This window comes from Amblyomma americanum, chromosome 8 (assembly GCF_052857255.1).
Source record: "Amblyomma americanum isolate KBUSLIRL-KWMA chromosome 8, ASM5285725v1, whole genome shotgun sequence".
In the NCBI taxonomy this organism is placed as follows: Eukaryota; Metazoa; Arthropoda; class Arachnida; order Ixodida; family Ixodidae; genus Amblyomma; species Amblyomma americanum.
The window spans coordinates 35107336-35125831 of NC_135504.1; the positions used below are offsets into that span (position 1 = coordinate 35107336).

General features: G+C 46.2%; 2 protein-coding genes across 2 annotated transcripts in view; both read left to right on the forward strand.

Annotated features, from left to right (window-relative positions):
* LOC144102302 (uncharacterized) overlaps positions 1 to 3062 on the forward strand; it is a 52834-nt gene extending 49772 nt beyond the window's left edge. Inside the window, exon 15 of the mRNA XM_077635605.1 lies at positions 3028 to 3062. Within this exon, the coding sequence (XP_077491731.1) occupies positions 3028 to 3062 (35 nt within the window). The remainder of the gene's footprint in view (positions 1 to 3027) is intronic.
* A 316-nt stretch (positions 3063 to 3378) lies between these two features.
* Positions 3379 to 12500, forward strand: LOC144101321 (uncharacterized). The gene is made up of 5 exons (XM_077634423.1): positions 3379 to 3688; positions 6232 to 6337; positions 7388 to 7434; positions 8621 to 8764; positions 11206 to 12500. Exons 1-5 carry the CDS (start codon positions 3610 to 3612, stop codon positions 11328 to 11330), a joined length of 501 nt encoding a protein of 166 aa, XP_077490549.1. The 5' UTR covers positions 3379 to 3609; the 3' UTR covers positions 11331 to 12500.
* The last annotated feature ends 5996 nt before the right edge of the window (positions 12501 to 18496 follow it).

The following is an 18496-nucleotide window of genomic DNA, read 5'->3' on the forward strand; positions in this document are numbered from 1 at the left end:
TGTGGAGGTAGATTAATGGACAACTTGTAGAGGGTGCAGCGGTCTCATTTGTGCAGTGTTTTCCTTTTTTATTTTCGTTTGGTTAAGAGAACTGGCGGCATTAGCAGCTTCCCCGCTAAAAATCTTTCACCGAGGATGGGGTGGCTTTCCCCTCGCAGCCCCTTTTAAATCTGCCCCCTGGGTACTGCTGCAGCCTACTTCGTTCAACGTACCAGAAGGGGACAGTGCAAAGATGGCAAGATGAAGAGAGATGATGCAAGCACAGTGCCATCTCTCTTTGCCGACCCGTCCTCACTCTGTGCTCCTTTTCAATAAATCTGCCCCTGCTTATTTGTTGCACCAGTTTACATCGTAGTGGCCGGGAGCGCCACGGGTTCTGCAATATCACTGCTTGCAAGTGCAAGTGCTGCTGCTTATTATATATGCTTGCAAACACTTTTGAGCTCCCATGGCAGTTGCCAAGATTGGGTTCAGTATCTCTGAAATCGGTGGCCCTCACCATGGCTGCCTAAAAATGCGCGGACCTTGGAGAAACCCATGTTGTCACTCCGACACATGTGCCGCAGTGTACACCTTGGCACACTCCACTGCATTTTTGGTCAAGCTATTTGTGTAGCTTTAGCAGGCAACTCTGAGTGTTTGATGGAAGGACAGCGAAAAAAGAAAGACGAGACACTTGAGGCACGCAGGACAAGCATTTTGAAGTTGCCACTACAGAAAAGGGAAGAAAAATTAGTATTCCTGTTTCTGAAATGTCAAGTTCAAAACCTTATGACTCAATGTCTCTGATAGGCAAGATGATAATTTGACCCTTATTGAATTCTTTTGTTAAGAGAAACCAATGGCACAAATGTGACTTTATTAATAAAAATTCTTTTTAAGACTTTCTTCCAAACATTTTCCAAAGGTTCTCCTCTCTAGCTTTCCTGGCTATTTATGTTGAATTTTATTCCTGTGCACCACTGTGTATATATCTAAAAATAAACTCTAAACTTTCCACCTCATAAGCCAAATGCAGCAATTTCCACTCACAAACTTTCTTTTATGACATCACAAACATGACCCATGTATTGACGCTCAGTTCGCATTTGTTGACTGGAAAAATTGCCTATTTTCAGCAACCTTAGACATTGCATGAATCATTTCATCGCTTAAAGGAGTATAGGCACCTTATTTTGGTTGCATGTTTTCTTCTCTGCAGTGATGCAGAGAAGAAAATACATGAATACCACATGAATCACCATGTGGTATTTGCCTACAGCTGCTAAGTAATTTACAAACAAATTTTTCATGTCATGTTGTTTTGGTTTCAGTTCCAACAGTTGAACGATGGCTGTGACGTCAGAGAGGCATAGGTCACGTGTGGCATGGAAAAAACTGATATAATCACTGCTTCATCATTTTAATTCACTGCAGTGCTGAAGCCAACCGTCCTCAAGAGCCGGAATGACAACGAATGTAGAAGCACTAATTATATTGCACTTTTTCATGCCTCATTTGACCTATAACCTCTCTTTAACATCACAGCCATTGCTCGGCCGTTGAAACCAAAACCTAAACAGCATGAGAAAGAAATTCGATTATAAATTATTTACCGGTCATAGGAAAATACCACATGGTAATCCGTATATAATAATTCGTTATGCCTCTTTACAAACAAGAAAACACGCTCCCAAAAGTTAGGTGTCTATACTCCTTTAAAGTTTAAATTTAGGCAGACGGCATGCATGCAAGTGTGTTGTCAATAATATTTATGATGTCATCTTGCATTACATTAACCACTTCCTTTGACTGTGCAGCCGAGTTCCTGTTTAGATTTCTATTTGCTGTTTTTAAGAACCGTCTTGTCTACTCATCACTTATTATCATTCATCATCAGCCGGACTACGCTCACTGCAGGGCAAATTCCTCTCCCATGTCTCTCCAATTAACCCTGTCCTTTGCCAGCTGCGCCCACCCTGTGCCTGCAAACTTCTTAATCAAATCCGCCCACCTAACTTTCTGCCATTTCCTACTACGCTTGCCTTCTCTTAGAATCCAATCTGAGTTCCCGGGTTTGAACCCGACCGCGGCAGCTGCGTTTTTATGGAGGAAAAACGCTAAGGCGCCCGTGTGCCGTGCGATTTCAGTGCACGTTCCCCCAGTGGTCCCCCAAGATCCCCAAGTGCACGAAATTATTCCGGAGACCTCCACTACGGCACCTCTTCTTCCTTTATTCTTTCACTCCCTCCTTTATCCCTTTCCTTACGGTGTGGTTCAGGTGTCCAATGATATATGAGACAGATACTGCGCCATTTCCTTTCCCCAAATACCAATTATTATTATTAATTATTATTATTACACTTAATGACTTCGCATTACATTCCCTGCCCAAGACCATTTCTTCTGCTCGATTTCAACTAGGATGCCATTGACCTGCATTGGTTCCCTGACCCACCCTGCCCTTTTCTTGTCCCTTAACGTTGCACCTTTCATTTTCCTTTCCATGGTTCATATTGCAATGCAGAGAGAGTAACTTAAGAAATGCAACACTGTTGCCGACTCAAAGTGCTGAGCGAACCCAGCATTGCCTAGCTTAAATATAAGATTACAATAAACCCTCATTAACTTTCATTGCTAAATGTAGAGAAAATTTCATAGTTTAATAGCACATCGACAAAAGTCAAGGACTGAAATTTTCACTGTGCTGATCGTAGATTGTTAGATATAAGCCTTCTGACTGTGGCCTTATTTTGCGAGGCCGGCTCCTTATCAAGCTTTACCACTGGTGTGGGCCTCATTGCATGCCACACCTTCTGTTCAGGCTGCATGTTGTTTTGAAATCATGTTCACACTTTTCTACCGTCAGCTGGGAGCATCTAGTGTGTGCATACCACTGGAAACATTGCTGCATCATCTCTGTTGAGATGGTAGGGCGCTGGTTGGTTTCCCACATGACATCTAAAACAGTGCAATGTGCTTGCACTGTATGCTGTTGCTGCTGTGGAAGTGGTTTTGCAAAGCCTTCAATCTGTCCCTTGTGTGCAGGCAGCGAGGGGCAGCTGATGGCCAGGACATCGTGAGTGCTCTGCCATTTGTTTATTTGCTTGTTTGATTGATTCATTCATGCAATACGTCTAGCACCCACACAGGGGTACTATGTTGGCATGACCATGTCACCATGCAAAACAAAAAACATTAGATTACATCATAAAGGAGAAGGTGCAGTGTGGCAAACTCACGACACCCATCTTATTTGCAAAAGAACGAGAGAAAAGAAAAAAAATCAATGCAGAGAAAGGAACTAAATTGACAGACTCCGAAAAAACTAAGAAGCACAATTCTAAATATAGTGTTTAGAAATACAGAAACATTGGAAATTGGCAAGAAATGGAGCAGTAAAGCCTGGAAAGACTGGGATTGTAACAACAGTTGTTATGCAAACATGCCATTAGACTGAAATTCCCTTGGACGTTCTGCAGATGTCCTAAATGTCCACAGGACATCCATGGGACTTTTATTTCCCATAAGGAGACAGAAAAGCATAGTGCAGGGAGGAGTAGTGATGACAATTGTACAGGGGTAGGTGTACCTCTGCAGAGCTTTGTGTATTGTTGATCTGGTTGCTCCATGCCTTTGCTTGCTGGCAGTATGACCCCACTGGTGATGGGGACACTGGAAGAAGAGGAGCCAGACATCGCCAGAAGAGGTGAGTGGCTCCATTTGCTATGCAGTGTGTCAGATGCTTGTGCAACGGTGCTGGGAGGACATCTGTTGATACCCGTACTGTCATTGTCAATTCAATCATGTAAACTAATCAAAAAAGGAAATTATCCGGCATCTATGAGCTACCGTATTTACACAATTGTAAGTCGACTTGAATGTTAGTCAACCCCCCCACATCACTTTTCTGAAGAAAAAAACTTGCAGAGGCCGTTTACACTTGGCCTTTAACAATAGAACGTGATAGCACTATCCTGCAGTCTCCGCTTATCACCAGCTGCTATTGGCTGCCACGTGCAGGAGCACCTGTGGGTACATTCCAAAACGAAAATGTATTAGTCACTGGGCTACTCGTCCACACTTGTGCCATCGTCCTCGCTAGCACTGCCATCGTGATCGCTACTGCGGTCCCACACCTCGTCGTTCTAACATCGTCTTGCAGTGAACCCACACTTCGCAAACAGCCACATCACGACATCGCATAGAACAGCTGCAAATTTTGCCTCGCTGCAGCTGCCACACCTGTATCACCCGTTACGTACGTCGAACTTGTGGTCCAGCACACAGTTCATTTCTTCGGCATAAAGAATGACAGCCATCTTGAATGTAGCTGTGAACGAGTGCTGGTCACTTGCTGGACCCGGAGCACAAATGACGAATGACGACGCACTACCTTAAAGACTTGTGAAACGCGGCCAACAGCAATGAAATGTGTCAGAGCCAAAAGAAAACTACGCGCCAGTGGCATCGGCTCTTCTGTTGGCTACTGACACTCCCCAGCGCCACTTCGGTTCCGAGTGGGGGTGCCGCCGCGATTGGAACAGCAGCCCTTCTATCAACTATCGACACTCCCTTGAGCACTGAGTGCGTGGTTGAAAATAAAAAGAAAGAGTAGAAAGCAAATGCGTTAATGGGCCGCCACTGCTTATCAGCAGATGCAATCTGCGGCCATGTGTGGGGAGTGGGCTGGTGCAGGTTTGCTGCTTATCAACAGCCACCATCGGCCGCCTCACGCAAGGTGGGGATGCCGGTTCTGCACGTTGACATAGCAGCTGCTCAAGGCCAGCACCAAGAGCAATGCGACGGAGCCGCACAGCAAAAATGCATCCACGCTGTAGCATGCCTGATATCTCGTTTGTCTCATTTTTATTTATGGTGCCATGCTTTGGTTTCAATTTTAAGTCGACCCCCCCACATCGGATTTTCAAAATTTGAAAAATAGGTCAACTTACAATCGTGTAAATGTGGCACAAGATTGAGAGGAGCGAGCTAGCAAAGAAGCACGGAGGAAGCCTGGGAGCAGGGCCCTTATTCCGAGTTTGTGTCATAATCGAAACAGTCATTTTCGGCCTCACCTGATTGGTCGAAACAATGGAAGCAGATGTCAGTTCGGTTGCTACTGTGAATGGCGGCAGGATGTGAGTGCATTGCAGTTGCTGCAGTGAAATGTGCATTGGCATTATTGCTCTTTGCTGAGAAATAGAACGCGGCTGAATAAAAATTCAGCCACGCTTTTTAGTTGCACATCAGATGCGAGAGTAAAGAAGTAAACAAAATCTGCTTCATTCACTCAGTGTATTCAGTAAATAAAAACAATATTTCGCATACTCTTTTGTGCACTAAAAAGGCCAGAGGTGTGCTTAAAAAAAATAAAATACGCAACAGCGCATGGCTTTGAGATGACAGATGGTAGCCGCTGCAGCCACCGATTGTCGATGGGGATTAAAAGATAGGTACGTTGTTTTCACAACATGATATTTTATATTTATTTTGAGGAAAAAAGGAGTGGAGAGGAAGTTTTGTGGTATGCACTTACTCGCTGCATGATGCGCACTCACTGCTGTGCTAAACTATCAAGACACCGTGACGACTTGCCACCTGCAACATTCTCTTGGGAGACTTCGCAGATGAAGTTGTCGGAGGCTAGCCATGGTGCAAAGCGCACGCATGCCTGTTGACTCCTGAACACTACCTTGCCAGTTAACTTACGCGCTCAGTGCACAGCCACAGCACCACGGCTATAGAAAACCTGAGGAATGCCAAAAAGCCATCTGGCTTGTCAAACACAGCGATGTAGTGGCGCGTCGATGGCTGCTGACCATCCGTGCACATGATGAGTGGAGTCACACTGCCAGGCATTGCACATTATCATGACGCTTTAGCAGCTAACAGAGTTCTAGAACAGCGAATGTACGTTTGCACACAGTAAACACAAGCATTTTGCAGGGCATTATGTTTTACGTTGCATTATTCAGTGTACCCAAATGCAGATGCAATGATAACTCCAGTGGTAGTGGCGCCATCTGGTTTGGATGAAGTGAACAACTTCTTCAAAACCAGTGCTCTTTAGGCTTAGAAGTTACCGAATCATCCAACGAAATAAAAAACAGGTCAAATTATTGTCCATCAAATTTGTTATAGGCATGATAAGATGAAGTTCTTGCCTGCTGAAGTGCTTAGCTGCTTCTGCTTTGAGCAGTACACCAGCAATGTCCCTGGGCCTGCTACTGAGATGTCGTCATTGTGCAGGGACCATGGGGGCGGAACAGCTGATGCCGGTGCTAGAAGAACAGCTACCACTTCCTGAGGAGCCACAGCCAGAGTTGCCCATGTTAAAGGAGGAAATCGAAGAAGCGTAAGTGGTCGGCTAATAACAAGCAGGCAAAACAGAGTCTGAGCCTGTTCTCTTCTCTGAAGTGGAGTGCTTATGTTTGACATGTTCCTTTCTGTCTGCACCGTTATGTATTATTACGTCGAAACAAAAGTGAACTTTCTTGAGTGTGCACAGCACTAGGAAATTCAGTTCATTTGGCTGATGTCATATTATATACAGATCAGGGGTGGATTTATGGCACACTGTTGGAGGAGCCAGTTGGGAGGGAGGCATTGCCCCTTACACAGCCGTTACATTACACAGCTGTGCCAAATGCCAGTTTGTCTACTTCATCTAGGGGTGCAGTCTGGTCCATTCAGTCTACTTTCTTAAATAACCCACAGGTTACTCCATTAAATAACTTACAGTTGATAAATGTGCATAAGTGTACAGATACAGTACCTGGCTGTTTCCTTTGTACTGAATTAGCAGAGCCGGAGGAACTGAACTGAGCATACCCTTTATTGTTGTTGTTGCAGAAAGAGAATATGAAAAGGTAAGTGCACGGGCTTGTGCACTTTCCTTTTCACTGGCTTCAGCTGAGCCACATTCACTGCCAAGTGCAAACAGGGGAGAGTTGAGTTGTGAGAGGAAAGATTCAGACAAGAGACGTAACTATGCTTTAGCAAATGCCCCCTGTGGCAAGGAGCCCTCGCCACATTCGCCAAGAGCCAAACATCCCAGCCCCTAAGGAGCAGCAAGCCGTCCTACTCCCGCCTATGCTACATTCCAGCAAATAAACAACCCAGTGGGCTTTGGAACTCCCGTGGACATTGTGCGGACGTCCATGGGAGTTTTAATGTTTATTGGGAATTATATATGCAGGTCATGGCACAAGGATGCTGGACGCCTATGTTAGCTAAGGGCAATGTCCTCTACAAACATGATGCCATACAGTTGGTGTTTTTAATTACATATGAGTAGAACTATCCTGCATTGGGGAAGCTCCCTTCATGTGTGTCGGCTGCACAGGCAGGTGAAGCACTCAATTGCACGTGTGTTGAGGCAGTGCTGTGCTCTCTCTCCCTCCAGTGTGCCCCCTGTGAGCCCCCTGGTGCCAGCTGAGCCCCCAGAAGAAGGTGATTCTTTCCCTGCTGTCTGGGAGGGGAAAATGCAAGGGTGCCCCTGACCTTAAGGAGCTTCTGTGATGTTCTTTGTGTACCGTGTTCTCATGCGGATGTAAAGCAGGCACTCAGCCGCATCCTCTTCCCTTCATTCATCATACTCACAGAACCGTTCTGTGTCTTCGCGACGAGGCTGACCAGTGCCTCAGTATAAGTGTTGTAAACCCAGTTGCAACATCTGGTCTGTGGAACTGAGTTCAGCGAAGACTAAAGCGGAAATTTGGGCAAATTGGTTCATGTTCATTGTAGAGAAAAATGTAACGGGGCATACTAAGAGCCATAGACAGGCACTCTGCTAATCAGTACTTGAGCTCTCTTCTCTGAACGTTGGCTAAGCACCCTGAGCCCCCCCCCTCCCATGTTCACTTTGTGTTATCAAGAAACCCATCCACTTGTTCTCTCTCTACCAATTTATCATCTTATGAAGGCAAGAAATTTTTCAGCTTTGACCAATAGAATGAAATGTTAAAAGCCTGGACTTAGTTACTGCTTTTATTAGTTAGCGGAGCATTCTATGGGTGTATGGGTTGTTGTTGCCAACTGATAGTGTTAAGGCTCTCGTTGTGCATAAAATCCAGTGGCAATGGCATTGTGAGCAAAAATCCCCAGAGAAGCAGCCTAGGTGGGCCACCTGTGTCACATGACCATGTGGCATCATCACAACCCGCTCACCGGATTGCGAGCAAACTGACCACCATGGCAGGGGCCAAATAAATTGATGATTTTTTGTGAGTTGTTGCATGGGAAGAGCAACTTGGGTGGCAAAAGCCTCACTGGTGGCAGCACCTGCCACCGCAGGGCAGTGGATCATCACCACGGCACCACTGTGCCAGAAGGGGTACGAGGGCTCCCAGGGCGCGCGCTATGGATGTAAAGTCGAGAGTGACCATTTCTGCATGAATGGGCAATAACTCATTAATGCTATCATGTTATACCCTTACTGCGGAGCTCAAGTGTTTCCCTTCAATTTTTGTTCAATTTTATTCCACTTCAAATAAATACCAACCCAGTCAAAGAGCAACGTCAGACTCGTTTGCACTATAGCATCGGCCTTGATGGCTGGCTGAAGGATGCTCCCAGGGATTCACTAATCCCCATTCCTTATTTTTCAGTTCATTCAAAACCAATGTGACTGTTTCAGCCGCACAGCAAGGAAGGCTCCTGGTAGTGTGGCTGCGACTGCAGCAGCTGTGTGATGAACACGGAATGTGCACCCTGGTACAGCTGGTCACACCGGAGGTCTTCAACCGGCGGGCAGTGGCCTCATGCTTTGGCTCGCTGCTGCGTATGTCTCTCAATTCTCCCTACTCTCCTTGCCTCTTCTCTCCCGGAAGAGTCAACGTTTGAACCGCTGTGCCAATTCTCATAAAACTTCCAAGGATGGTTTAGCTTCTTGTCATTAGCCTATATTCTAAATTTTATTACTATGGCACGAGCAGAAGAAAACTTGTAGCTGTCATTTAGAGCAATTAGGTGAGTCATGCTAGGAAAAATTTCATTTCAAAAGTAATGAAGATATCTAAATGTTTGTGATTAGATAGATACCTTCTAGGTGGTTTAGAGTGCAGGATGAGGCCAGTCACATGTTTTTGCATCTCATTTCTGTGGAAACCTATTCAACATAAAACAAAGTTTTTTTAGAGAGTGCAGCTCTTAGACAGCCGTCCATGGATTGAGCCACATTGGCGTCGAAGGTGTAACAAAGTGCGAGGGGAGTGCTAAGAGGCGCTTTCTCCGCGACCTTGGCGAAACAGCGTGCATGGACAGAAGTTCGAGAAGGTTCGAGCCCTCTCAAGAATAGAAGGGGAGGGAGGCACCGCTTAATGCATGCTGTGATGCAGCCTCCCTCTCTCAGCGCTGACACCTGCATGTAGAAGTTTTGGAGTTGCCTGTTTAAGAGCGTGTGAGCATGTTGCATGATGTTATGCGGTTTTTGGTCAGGCTTCATCGAAGGAAGTAGACAGACCCCAGATCTTTTCTGATACCGTCAGTTTTATCACTCACATGGACGGGCTTTCACTCAATTGGGCAAGTAGGGCTTTTGCCTTAATAGTCTCAGCCAGTTCTTTGAAAAATGAGCAACGCAGCCTTGGATATGCTTCATCTGTCGCTGCTGTTAAACGAGTTGGTCGAGCAGAGGCTCAGCGCCACTGAAGCAGCAGCTAAGTGCCACTGGCGTGGTAATTCTGCCGGTCGCGCCGCCAATGCAGACCATCGCTACCGACAAGAAGACGCTGCCATTCGCGCCACCGAAGCACAAGCTAGGCATCGCCGAAAGGGACGTGCCATTTGTGGCACCCAAGCAGACAGAGCTGGGCTCAAATTCCCCATTTGGAAGTATTGTAATAGTCCTTAGACTTTTTTTGTTGTCGTTATACGTCAGACACCTGATAAATTTTTGTGTTAGAAAAGATTTATGAATCTGAAAAGTACCTCTTCTTGTTCCCGACAAAATTTCAGCCTAGAAACCACCTTGAAAGCAACTTTCCACAAACCAGTTTGGAAATAATAGTTTTCCTAACAGTTCTGTTTTCCCAAAAAGTGAAGACTGATGGAAAATAGGCTCAAAGATTTCAGTACATGCTATTTAATTTTACGGCCAAAAATAATTAATCAAGGTGTTCGGCTGCATAGGTTGGCACCTCTTCCAACATGACACTGCTGTGTGGCAATTGCCTGAAGTTTTCTCTTTTTATCAGCTGAGGTGTCGAGTACCCTTGTTTGCGCTCATAAAATGGTATCCTTGGCTTCTCTTTTGTTTGGAAAGATAAAACAAATAACAAAAGTCGAACCAAGGGAAAATTAGGTCTGGCTTAGCAAGTCTCTGAGTGGTGCAAAAACAGTGTTGAAAGGTGACATGCTGTTTTTCCGGCAATCAAAGCTTCTGTCTTGGTTTATCAGCCAGTCTGCAGTTGTTAGGCCAAAATTATGCCTTTCTTTTTTAGTCTTTCATTAGTGGTGTTGGCTTTAGTTTTTCATTAGGCTGTTTCTAGTGCACTATAATCTCATTAAGGTTAAGGTGTATTTGGTTTCTGCAATTCCTTTGACAGAGGAGCAAGCGAAGCTTGCCAGGCGAGAGCTGCCGCTCGGCTTTACTTAGCTAGGTTAGCTTCACCACTTGACAACGATGTGGCGAGGAAAAGGCCACCCTCAAAGAAACCATACATACGTGTTAGCGCTGCAAACTGGTGCCCATGGCTGCACAGCCAACCCGTCTACACAGACGAAACGTGAGCGAAGAGTGTCTTTAGGGGAAGTACCACTTGCAGGGGCACAGCTTGCTGTCCGTTATCTCAGGTACCTGTGAAATTGCAGTTCAGTATATTGCGCGACTTTCCTATACTTTCTCTCAGGATTTTTAAAGTGATAATGTGTGTGTTTAATATAAGCAATAATTCGACACTTCTGAATTCGACATATCCGCAGACTCAACTGTACCTGTACTTCATTTTTATAACTTTTCCAGCTTATAAAAGCTCTGTTTTCGCTTAAACTAGTCATTGTCAGAGTATGGCAATCTGTCAACCCAAACCAACGTTGTCCTCGTTGGTCCCTTTAAAGTGGCCCACTATGTGTGCCATGTTCTGATAAGTGCACCCTTGATGTCAAGGCCAGTGCTGCTGGTTGTTTCTGTGAAATTCTTGCTAACAGTGGGTGTTTGGTGGTGTCGGGCAGGGAGGTGTGACCGGCGGGTGTTGCTTTGACAGCCTGTGGTACCCTTTGCAGGGCTGCACAAGCGTGGCATGGTGCATCTGAACCAGGAAGAGCCGTATGGCCCCGTCACCATCGAGATGCGCCAGGAAGAAGAGGGAACCCCGCCCATGCCCATGCCCATGCAGAGCAGCCCATAATCTCTTTCCTAGACATGACACAGTCCTTTCGAGGGTTCCTGCTTAACCAATGTGCAGCGCCAGTTAAAAAAAGACCAAATGCAGTTGGTCAACGCACAAGTACCATTGGGCACCAATTGGCACCAGTGGTTTCAACTGTGTTTTGGACAGTTACAATTGATGATTATGGATTGGCAAAAATGCAATTCGAAGCTAGTTGGAACCAGTGGGATTCCAATAATTCCAGTTACATTTTGTTCAGTTCCAGTTGCTGTTCTTTGACCAGCCAAAGTGCACTTGGAACAGATAGGAAACCAATCGAAAGCCGTCACATTCCAGTTGGTTATGTTTTTGCTAGTTCGAAATGGCCTTTATTGACTGGGCAGTTGCCTACATGGGTGTGTAAAAAGCGGCTTCAAGCGCAGGTAGAACAGGCTGAGCTTCTGCCATTTGTTTTCACCTGAACGCAGTGAGTGTGACAGTTTGTTGTTTTGTTTTCCTATCCTATTTTTGCAGTCTCAGGGACATTACAAAACACCAATTTGCAGGAACACTGAAATCAGTCCTTTCTTTTATAACTACTGGTTTTTACCTTTTTTTTTCCACCTGACATTCTGACACAGCCTCCAAAGAGTGCGACAGTTGCTGTTTCCAAGTTTTTGTTTTGTTCTTATTTCATGTTATGCAGGCCATGTCTAAGTCACTTTTACAGTGTCACCTATATGTGCAGAAATGTCCTTTGCCTTTGACTGGCTCTCTTTAAATGCTTTGACCTCAACTCACTAAACATCTGCGTCCACGCATGCTCCCTTCACACTGCTCCTTTCTTGAAAACTGTGATAACATGTTTGCCGAAGTTCTTCGCTAAGTTTGTCCCTCAAAATGTTTTTTTGGCTACACATTTGGAGGTGTATATGTAGGCAAACCTGCACATTCTACTTGGAGCTGTGATGAGACCTTGCGTGCATGCCACTGTTCTTGTTTCTAACTGTCTATTCTGTTTTTATTTCATGTTACGCAGGCTATGCCTAAGCCATTTTTACAGATTTGTACGGGACCCACCGGCTGTAGCTATGAGAGGGGAAGTTTTTGACAATCTTTTTGCAGTAATTTTCATACCTTTCATTATCAAACACAGTGCCAAGCTTTATTCAGGCATGTACCATCGAGGGCAAACGTTGCAGAACCCCCCCCCCCCCCCCTCCAACACTTCTGGTGTCAAGATCGGCGCAGTGGTCCCTTTTCGATACCAGAAATGCTTTGTCAGGTGACACCCCTACGCAGAGTGGCATGGACCTGAAGTTGGAGGGGGGTCTGTTACTTTTGCCCCCGATGATACAGTCGTGGACATGCAAACCTGGAGTGATGGAGCAACAACCAAAGGTTACTGCAGCTCCATGCAACCATGAGAACACAAACGAGATAAACACTGGCACGAGTGTGTGCTTCCATCTTGTGTGCAGTGGAATGACCCCTCCAGTGATGACGTTCGTTCAGGCATATTTGTGAAGCAGGGAAACAGAAATGTAGCGTAATAATTTATTTTGTGATGATAGAAAGCACATGAAGACATATCACACAAACAACCTATGACAAAGGCGCACTTGCCTGCACTCTTGTTTTCTTTTTCTCTCATTATTGGTCCAAATTCTTGTAGCTGCATGGTGCCATTGGTTGGTAGCTTTTGCTCATCAGTCTGGCGTTGCAGGTTAATCTATCCATGAATGAACACATAAAGCATGAGCTGATCCCACACAGTATTTGAAACAAGCTTGAACTGCACACTAGAAACGATAACTAAAATGCAGCAACTTTTGGCTAATAATGAATTGATAGTGGCATGCTTGGCTTTTTTCGAATGCTGTGTGAGGATCACTTATTCCACACTGACCACTCGCAATAACTGCGGCGCTATTTTTTCCAGTAGCCAAACACTCTGCACCTTTTTACATGTGCATCTGTATATTCCCATTTTAGCTACAACTCTTGACGCATGACATGCCCCTTTGACACCATAAAAGCCAGTGTCTTCGACAAGTGGTATTGTTGCGCTACCAGGTTTTATTAAACTTGTCAACACAGAGCACTACCTCTCTGTGGGCTGTCAGAAGAGCATTTGAAGTTAACATGGGACGGCTTCTATGCCACACATGAGTATGCTAGGTATAAAATGGCAGTTTATGCCATTTTTCTTATTTATTTATATATTTATTCGCATGTTTGTCATTCATGTTTTTGTGGACAGGACCCATTTTATGGGCCCCCTGTGATATGTGGAGTGTACTTGACACTTTGTTTGGAGCTATGGCTCTTTTGTGTAGTTGCAATAAACGTATATCTACATGTTTATTTCATTTGAGGGCTTGTTTATGAAAACTGCATATCTTTTTGCAAGCAAATATGAGCAGCGATTATGTCATGTTCAAAATTCATTTTTCTTTCACGTGCTCAAAGTTCCTCGTGATAGATTTCATGCGTCTGTTTTGCATTTAATGACACTGAACACTATAGTCTGATCTCTTGATCGTTAAACATAGTGATTGATGTGAATAAGTTCATTGTGAAATCACTCGAGCTGTGTAGTAGAAGCACTGGGCACTAGGATTTCTGTAATCGCTGTTTTGTGTGATTGGGCAACAGCCTAATGCATTATCATATTCATCATCATCAGCCTGACTATGCCCACTGCAGGGCATAGGCCTATCCCATGTCTCTCCACTTAACCCTGTCCTATGCCAGCTGCGCCCAGCATATACTCACAAATTTCTTGATCTCAGATGGTGGAACCAGCGAAACTGCCGTAGGACAAGAACAAGAAGGCACACACACAACACCGCTGGACTTGCAACTCCAGCAGTGTTGTGTTTGTGCCTCCTTGTTCTTGTCCTGCGACAGAATTTTTGCTGGTTCCACCATCTGTGCATTATGAACCAACTAGCCCAGCAATTTACTCTATTCTTCTGCTTACTTCTGCTGCCCCCTACTACACTTACCTCCTCTTGGAATCCACTCCGTTACCCTTAAGGACCAGCAGTTATCTTGCCTTCGCATTTCCCCATTTCTTCCTCTCGATTGCGACTAGGATGTCACCTTGATTGAAAGCTAGTCTAACACGTATCTAAAGAGAAAAGTGCACATGGAATGAGGCACAAGTCAGAAAGAATGAGGGTAGCTACGAAACTTCCTTGTCAAGCATTTGTGAAATCCACAGTAGAGAGAAGGCAGAAAGGTGGGATCGTTGACAACACAAAAGTGAACAAGGCTTGCTAGGCAACATTTTGAACAGCAGACTTGTCTTCGCCATGCCCTGACAAAGGCAGGTTCTGTTGTCGAAATGTCGTCATGACTGCTGGCCTTGCTTGATGCAGAACTTGCAAGGCAAGCTGCAAATATAAAGCCTGGACAATGCAGCTTTGTCCTGCAGTCATCCATTGGATGCCATTGTATAGGGTCATCCTTCCCTGATGAATATTCATAACTGATTGAACTTGTTTATGGAACATAATTCTCAACTGTGAATAGTTCCACAAGCCAGTTCGACCAGTTATGATTTTCACCCCTTGGGACATCTGATATATCGTAAAATTCCGAACAAGTACCCCCACCCATGCAAGGGCCCCCCCCCCTAACTTCACTGTTAATTTCACATTTCCGTGCCATTCAGGGATTTTTCACCACATTTGGATCTTCAACGTGCACTGACATCGCACAGCACACGGCACCTTTTGAATTTTGCCTCAATCAAAACAGAATGTCTTTTTCCCTTCAAAAGATTCCCTTCCAGCCAATGGCCTTGGCCAATTGTTATGACCCTGCTGGTGAGAGGGAGCTCAGGACTATCCCCTTTCATCTGCCACTCCCTGCATATTGTACGCCACTCTAGTAGGGTCATGAGAATCGGCCGACGCTGTTGGCTGGAAGGGGCCGCTTTGACTGGGAAAGCCATTTAGTTCTTGAGTTGTATCCGCGGTGGGTGGTTAAAAAGTGACTATGACCATTAAAACGAGTCGCTCTCGGCATGCGGCGGAGGAGAGCGGAGGTGGAGGGATTGATGGCGAGGAGGAGCGAGATCGTGTGCTGACGAATGCAAGGCACTGCTGCTGACAAAACGCTTGTCTGCAAGCAGCAGCTCTCTCCCTCAGTATGTGAGGGAGAATGAAAATTAGTTCTTTGGGAAAGGAAACGGCGCAATATCTGTCTCATGTATGGGCCAACACCTGAACCGTGCTGTAAGGAATGGGATAAAGGAGGGATCGAGTGAAAGAAGAAAGAGGTACGTGCTGTGCCATATATATAGTGGAGGGCTCCGGAATAATTTCAATCACCGTGATTTCGATTTAACGTGCACTGACATCGCATAGCACACGGGCGACCATCGAAACGCAGCCGCCGTTGTCAGTTCGAACCCGGGAACTCCAGATCAGTAGCCAAGCGGCCTAATGTCGAATGGGCCGGCCCACCGCGGTGGGTTTAGTATGTGAGGGTAAAATTGCTTTTAACGCGACAGCGTTAAAGAGCTTGTGTCGCAGAATAGCCGGTGTTGTTGGCCGTGAGAGAAAAATTTCTCCTCCTCGCAACGTACGCCACTGCAGAAGAACTGAGGATTGGGCGAGTTGGTGGTGATCCATCTTATTAAAAACCAGCGCTAAAAACACAGACAGGGGACGAGACGAGAGACACGGAAGGCGCTTCCATGTCCCTCGTCTCGTCCTCTAGATGTCTGTGTTTTTTAGCGCTGGTTTTTAATACGCCACTGCCCCAGCAGATAGCGCACGACGGCAGCACAAGGACTTCACCCTACAGTGGAAAGCAACGGGGCTGATTTATCCAAGGTATTGGGGTTTAAGGACAGTGAAGGGAAAGTAGCTAGATTTTAAGCGAGTAGAAGTAACCAAGCAAAGGTTATATGATTGGTGGCTAAGATCAAGACGAGTAAAATTTCACGAGTCATGGCTAGGTGGCTTGAGCCACCGCCCGATTTAAAGGGTTCAGCCGTATCCGTCCATCCAGGAAAGGAAGGGACGCCTGTCACATATTTCATCTGCATTCTGCCTTTTCTGACGAATTAAATGTTTTCCAATCCAATGCCACATATTTCGGTGAACAACCCGGATCCGCCGTGGTGGATCAGTGGTTATAGGGTGCTCGTGGCTACTGATCCGGAGTTCCCGGGTTCGAACCCGACCACGGCGGCTGCGTTTTTTATGGAAGAAAAACGCTAAGGCGCCCGTGTGCTGTGCGATGTCAGTACACGTAGGTTAAAGATCCCCAGGTGGTCGAAATTATTCCATAGCCCTCCACTACGGGCACCTCTTTCTTTCTTTGTTCTTTCACTCCCTCCATTATCCCTTCCCTTACGGCGTGGTTCAGGTGCCCAACGATATATAACACAGATACTGCGCCATTTCCTTTTCCCGCCAAAAACCAATTATTATTATGGTCAGCCCGGACCGGGCAATGAAATGAAAATTGGTTTTAAGGAAAGGAAGTGAGGTCTATCTCACATATATCTCTGTGGACACCCGAACAGGGCCGTAAGGAAAATGAAATTAAAATTGATTTTAAAGAAAGCAAGTGACGCGTCTGGCATATCTCGTTCGGGTGCAGTGGGGCGGTGCGGTGCGGGCGCGCAGGAATCGCGTGGTGAGCGGTGAACAACGCAGCGCACATCCAAAGCGCGTTCACCACGAAGCTTGCGGCTTGCAGCCCGTTCGGCGCGGAAGCTATGCTGGTGTTCGTGGCATCGGATTTGTCGAGAACTATGTGCCGACGAACTACGACTGCAACTTGAGTACCGCGCGTTTTTTGGGGAAAGGAAATGACGCAGTATCTGCCTCACATATCGGCGGACACCTGAACTAGAACATTCTAGTACACTCTACCTGAACCGCGCCGCAATTGGGAAGGGATAAAAGAGGGAGTGAAAGAAGAAAGGAAGAAAGCCGGCACCCTAGCCACATGTTCTTTTGGCTTTCGTCGCGTGAGGACTCAGGCTCGCGCTTTTCAGCGTCCGTCCAGTATTCATTCGTATCTGTCGACGGTGGCGCCTTCGAACAGCGCATCAGGAGAGGCCATGCCAGCACTTCCCAGTGGCGAGAGGAGCTGCTTCACTGTTTTACAGCCTAGAAGTCCCCGGCTTCCACAAACCCTCGGCGAGAACCCATCAACGACGCACTGTGGTAGTTGTTGGCCTTGCAAAACATGGCACATACCCACATTGGGGGATTGGCTTATTAGAATCGCTGCTGTAGTTCATCGCCAATTTGGTAGGCGGGCGAGGCAGGGGCATCGAACGTTCTACAGGAGCCATGCTGTCGCCGCCGTGGACGCCGCCAGTGAGTGCTGTGTTAGTCCAAGCTACACGGGTCTGCAACGCGTATGCCCGGTCGACAATCGGTCGTCCAGGCCTTCGCTGGACAGCGAGGCTTCCCACTGTTGCGGTGTGGGGTTCTGAAGCTGCAGCCTCTCCTCAGTACTACAGCGAATCGGTGGCGTATCGATGCATATCCCATCGAAGGGCGACATGGACGCAACCTGCTGCAGCTGTAGCCTGCATCTTAATTGGACTCCCTGCGTCCGCAGGACAGCTGCGGACTTGAGGATGCTGGATGCCATATAGAACAACGTGGGAGTTCATTCCTCCTCAGCTTTTATGGTAAGTAACGCAGTGCCACTTTGCCTGCAGCCAATTTCACGTACTTTAGAACATGGAACGCTTCCGAGAGCTTTACATTGGTGCTTGCACGTGTTGTGCGCAATTTTTTTTTCTTTAACATCCAAAGCATTAGTTTCCACCGGCTTCCCGGGTTGAATGTTTTGTGTCTCGAGACCTACGACACGTATACCTACTGCTGATGGTTAAGTTGGTTAAGTGCATGGTGTTCCGCGGCTGAGCGCAAGGTAGCGGGATTGATCGAGCCGCTGGCGCGGCGGTCACATTTTGATGGAGAGAAAAATAATTATCGATTACACCCGTGGTGATTTAGATAAATCAGTGCAAGGAATTGACCACGCGGCCTTTTCCACTTTGCTTCGAATATCTTCCACGCATGACTGGGTGACGGTTGCTTTCTTTTGGGTATATATGGTAAGAGCCAGTGGTTATGGTGTGAGAAGCCTGTTGTTAGCGTCTTGTTGTGCAGCATTCGATCATCATCTTTTCGACACATCGGCCGGCACGTTAAATT

What these genes read in the sequence shown, in the direction of transcription:
- LOC144101321 (XM_077634423.1), top strand. Translation starts at nt 3,610, where the DNA reads ATGCCTTTGCTTGCTGGCAGTATGACCCCACTGGTGATGGGGACACTG. An exon ending in GCCAGACATCGCCAGAAGAG is followed by an intron (nt 3,689 to 6,231) that starts GTGAGTGGCTCC and finishes GTCATTGTGCAG; the next exon opens with GGACCATGGGGGCGGAACAG. An exon ending in AGCTGAGCCCCCAGAAGAAG is followed by an intron (nt 7,435 to 8,620) that starts GTGATTCTTTCC and finishes TGACTGTTTCAG; the next exon opens with CCGCACAGCAAGGAAGGCTC.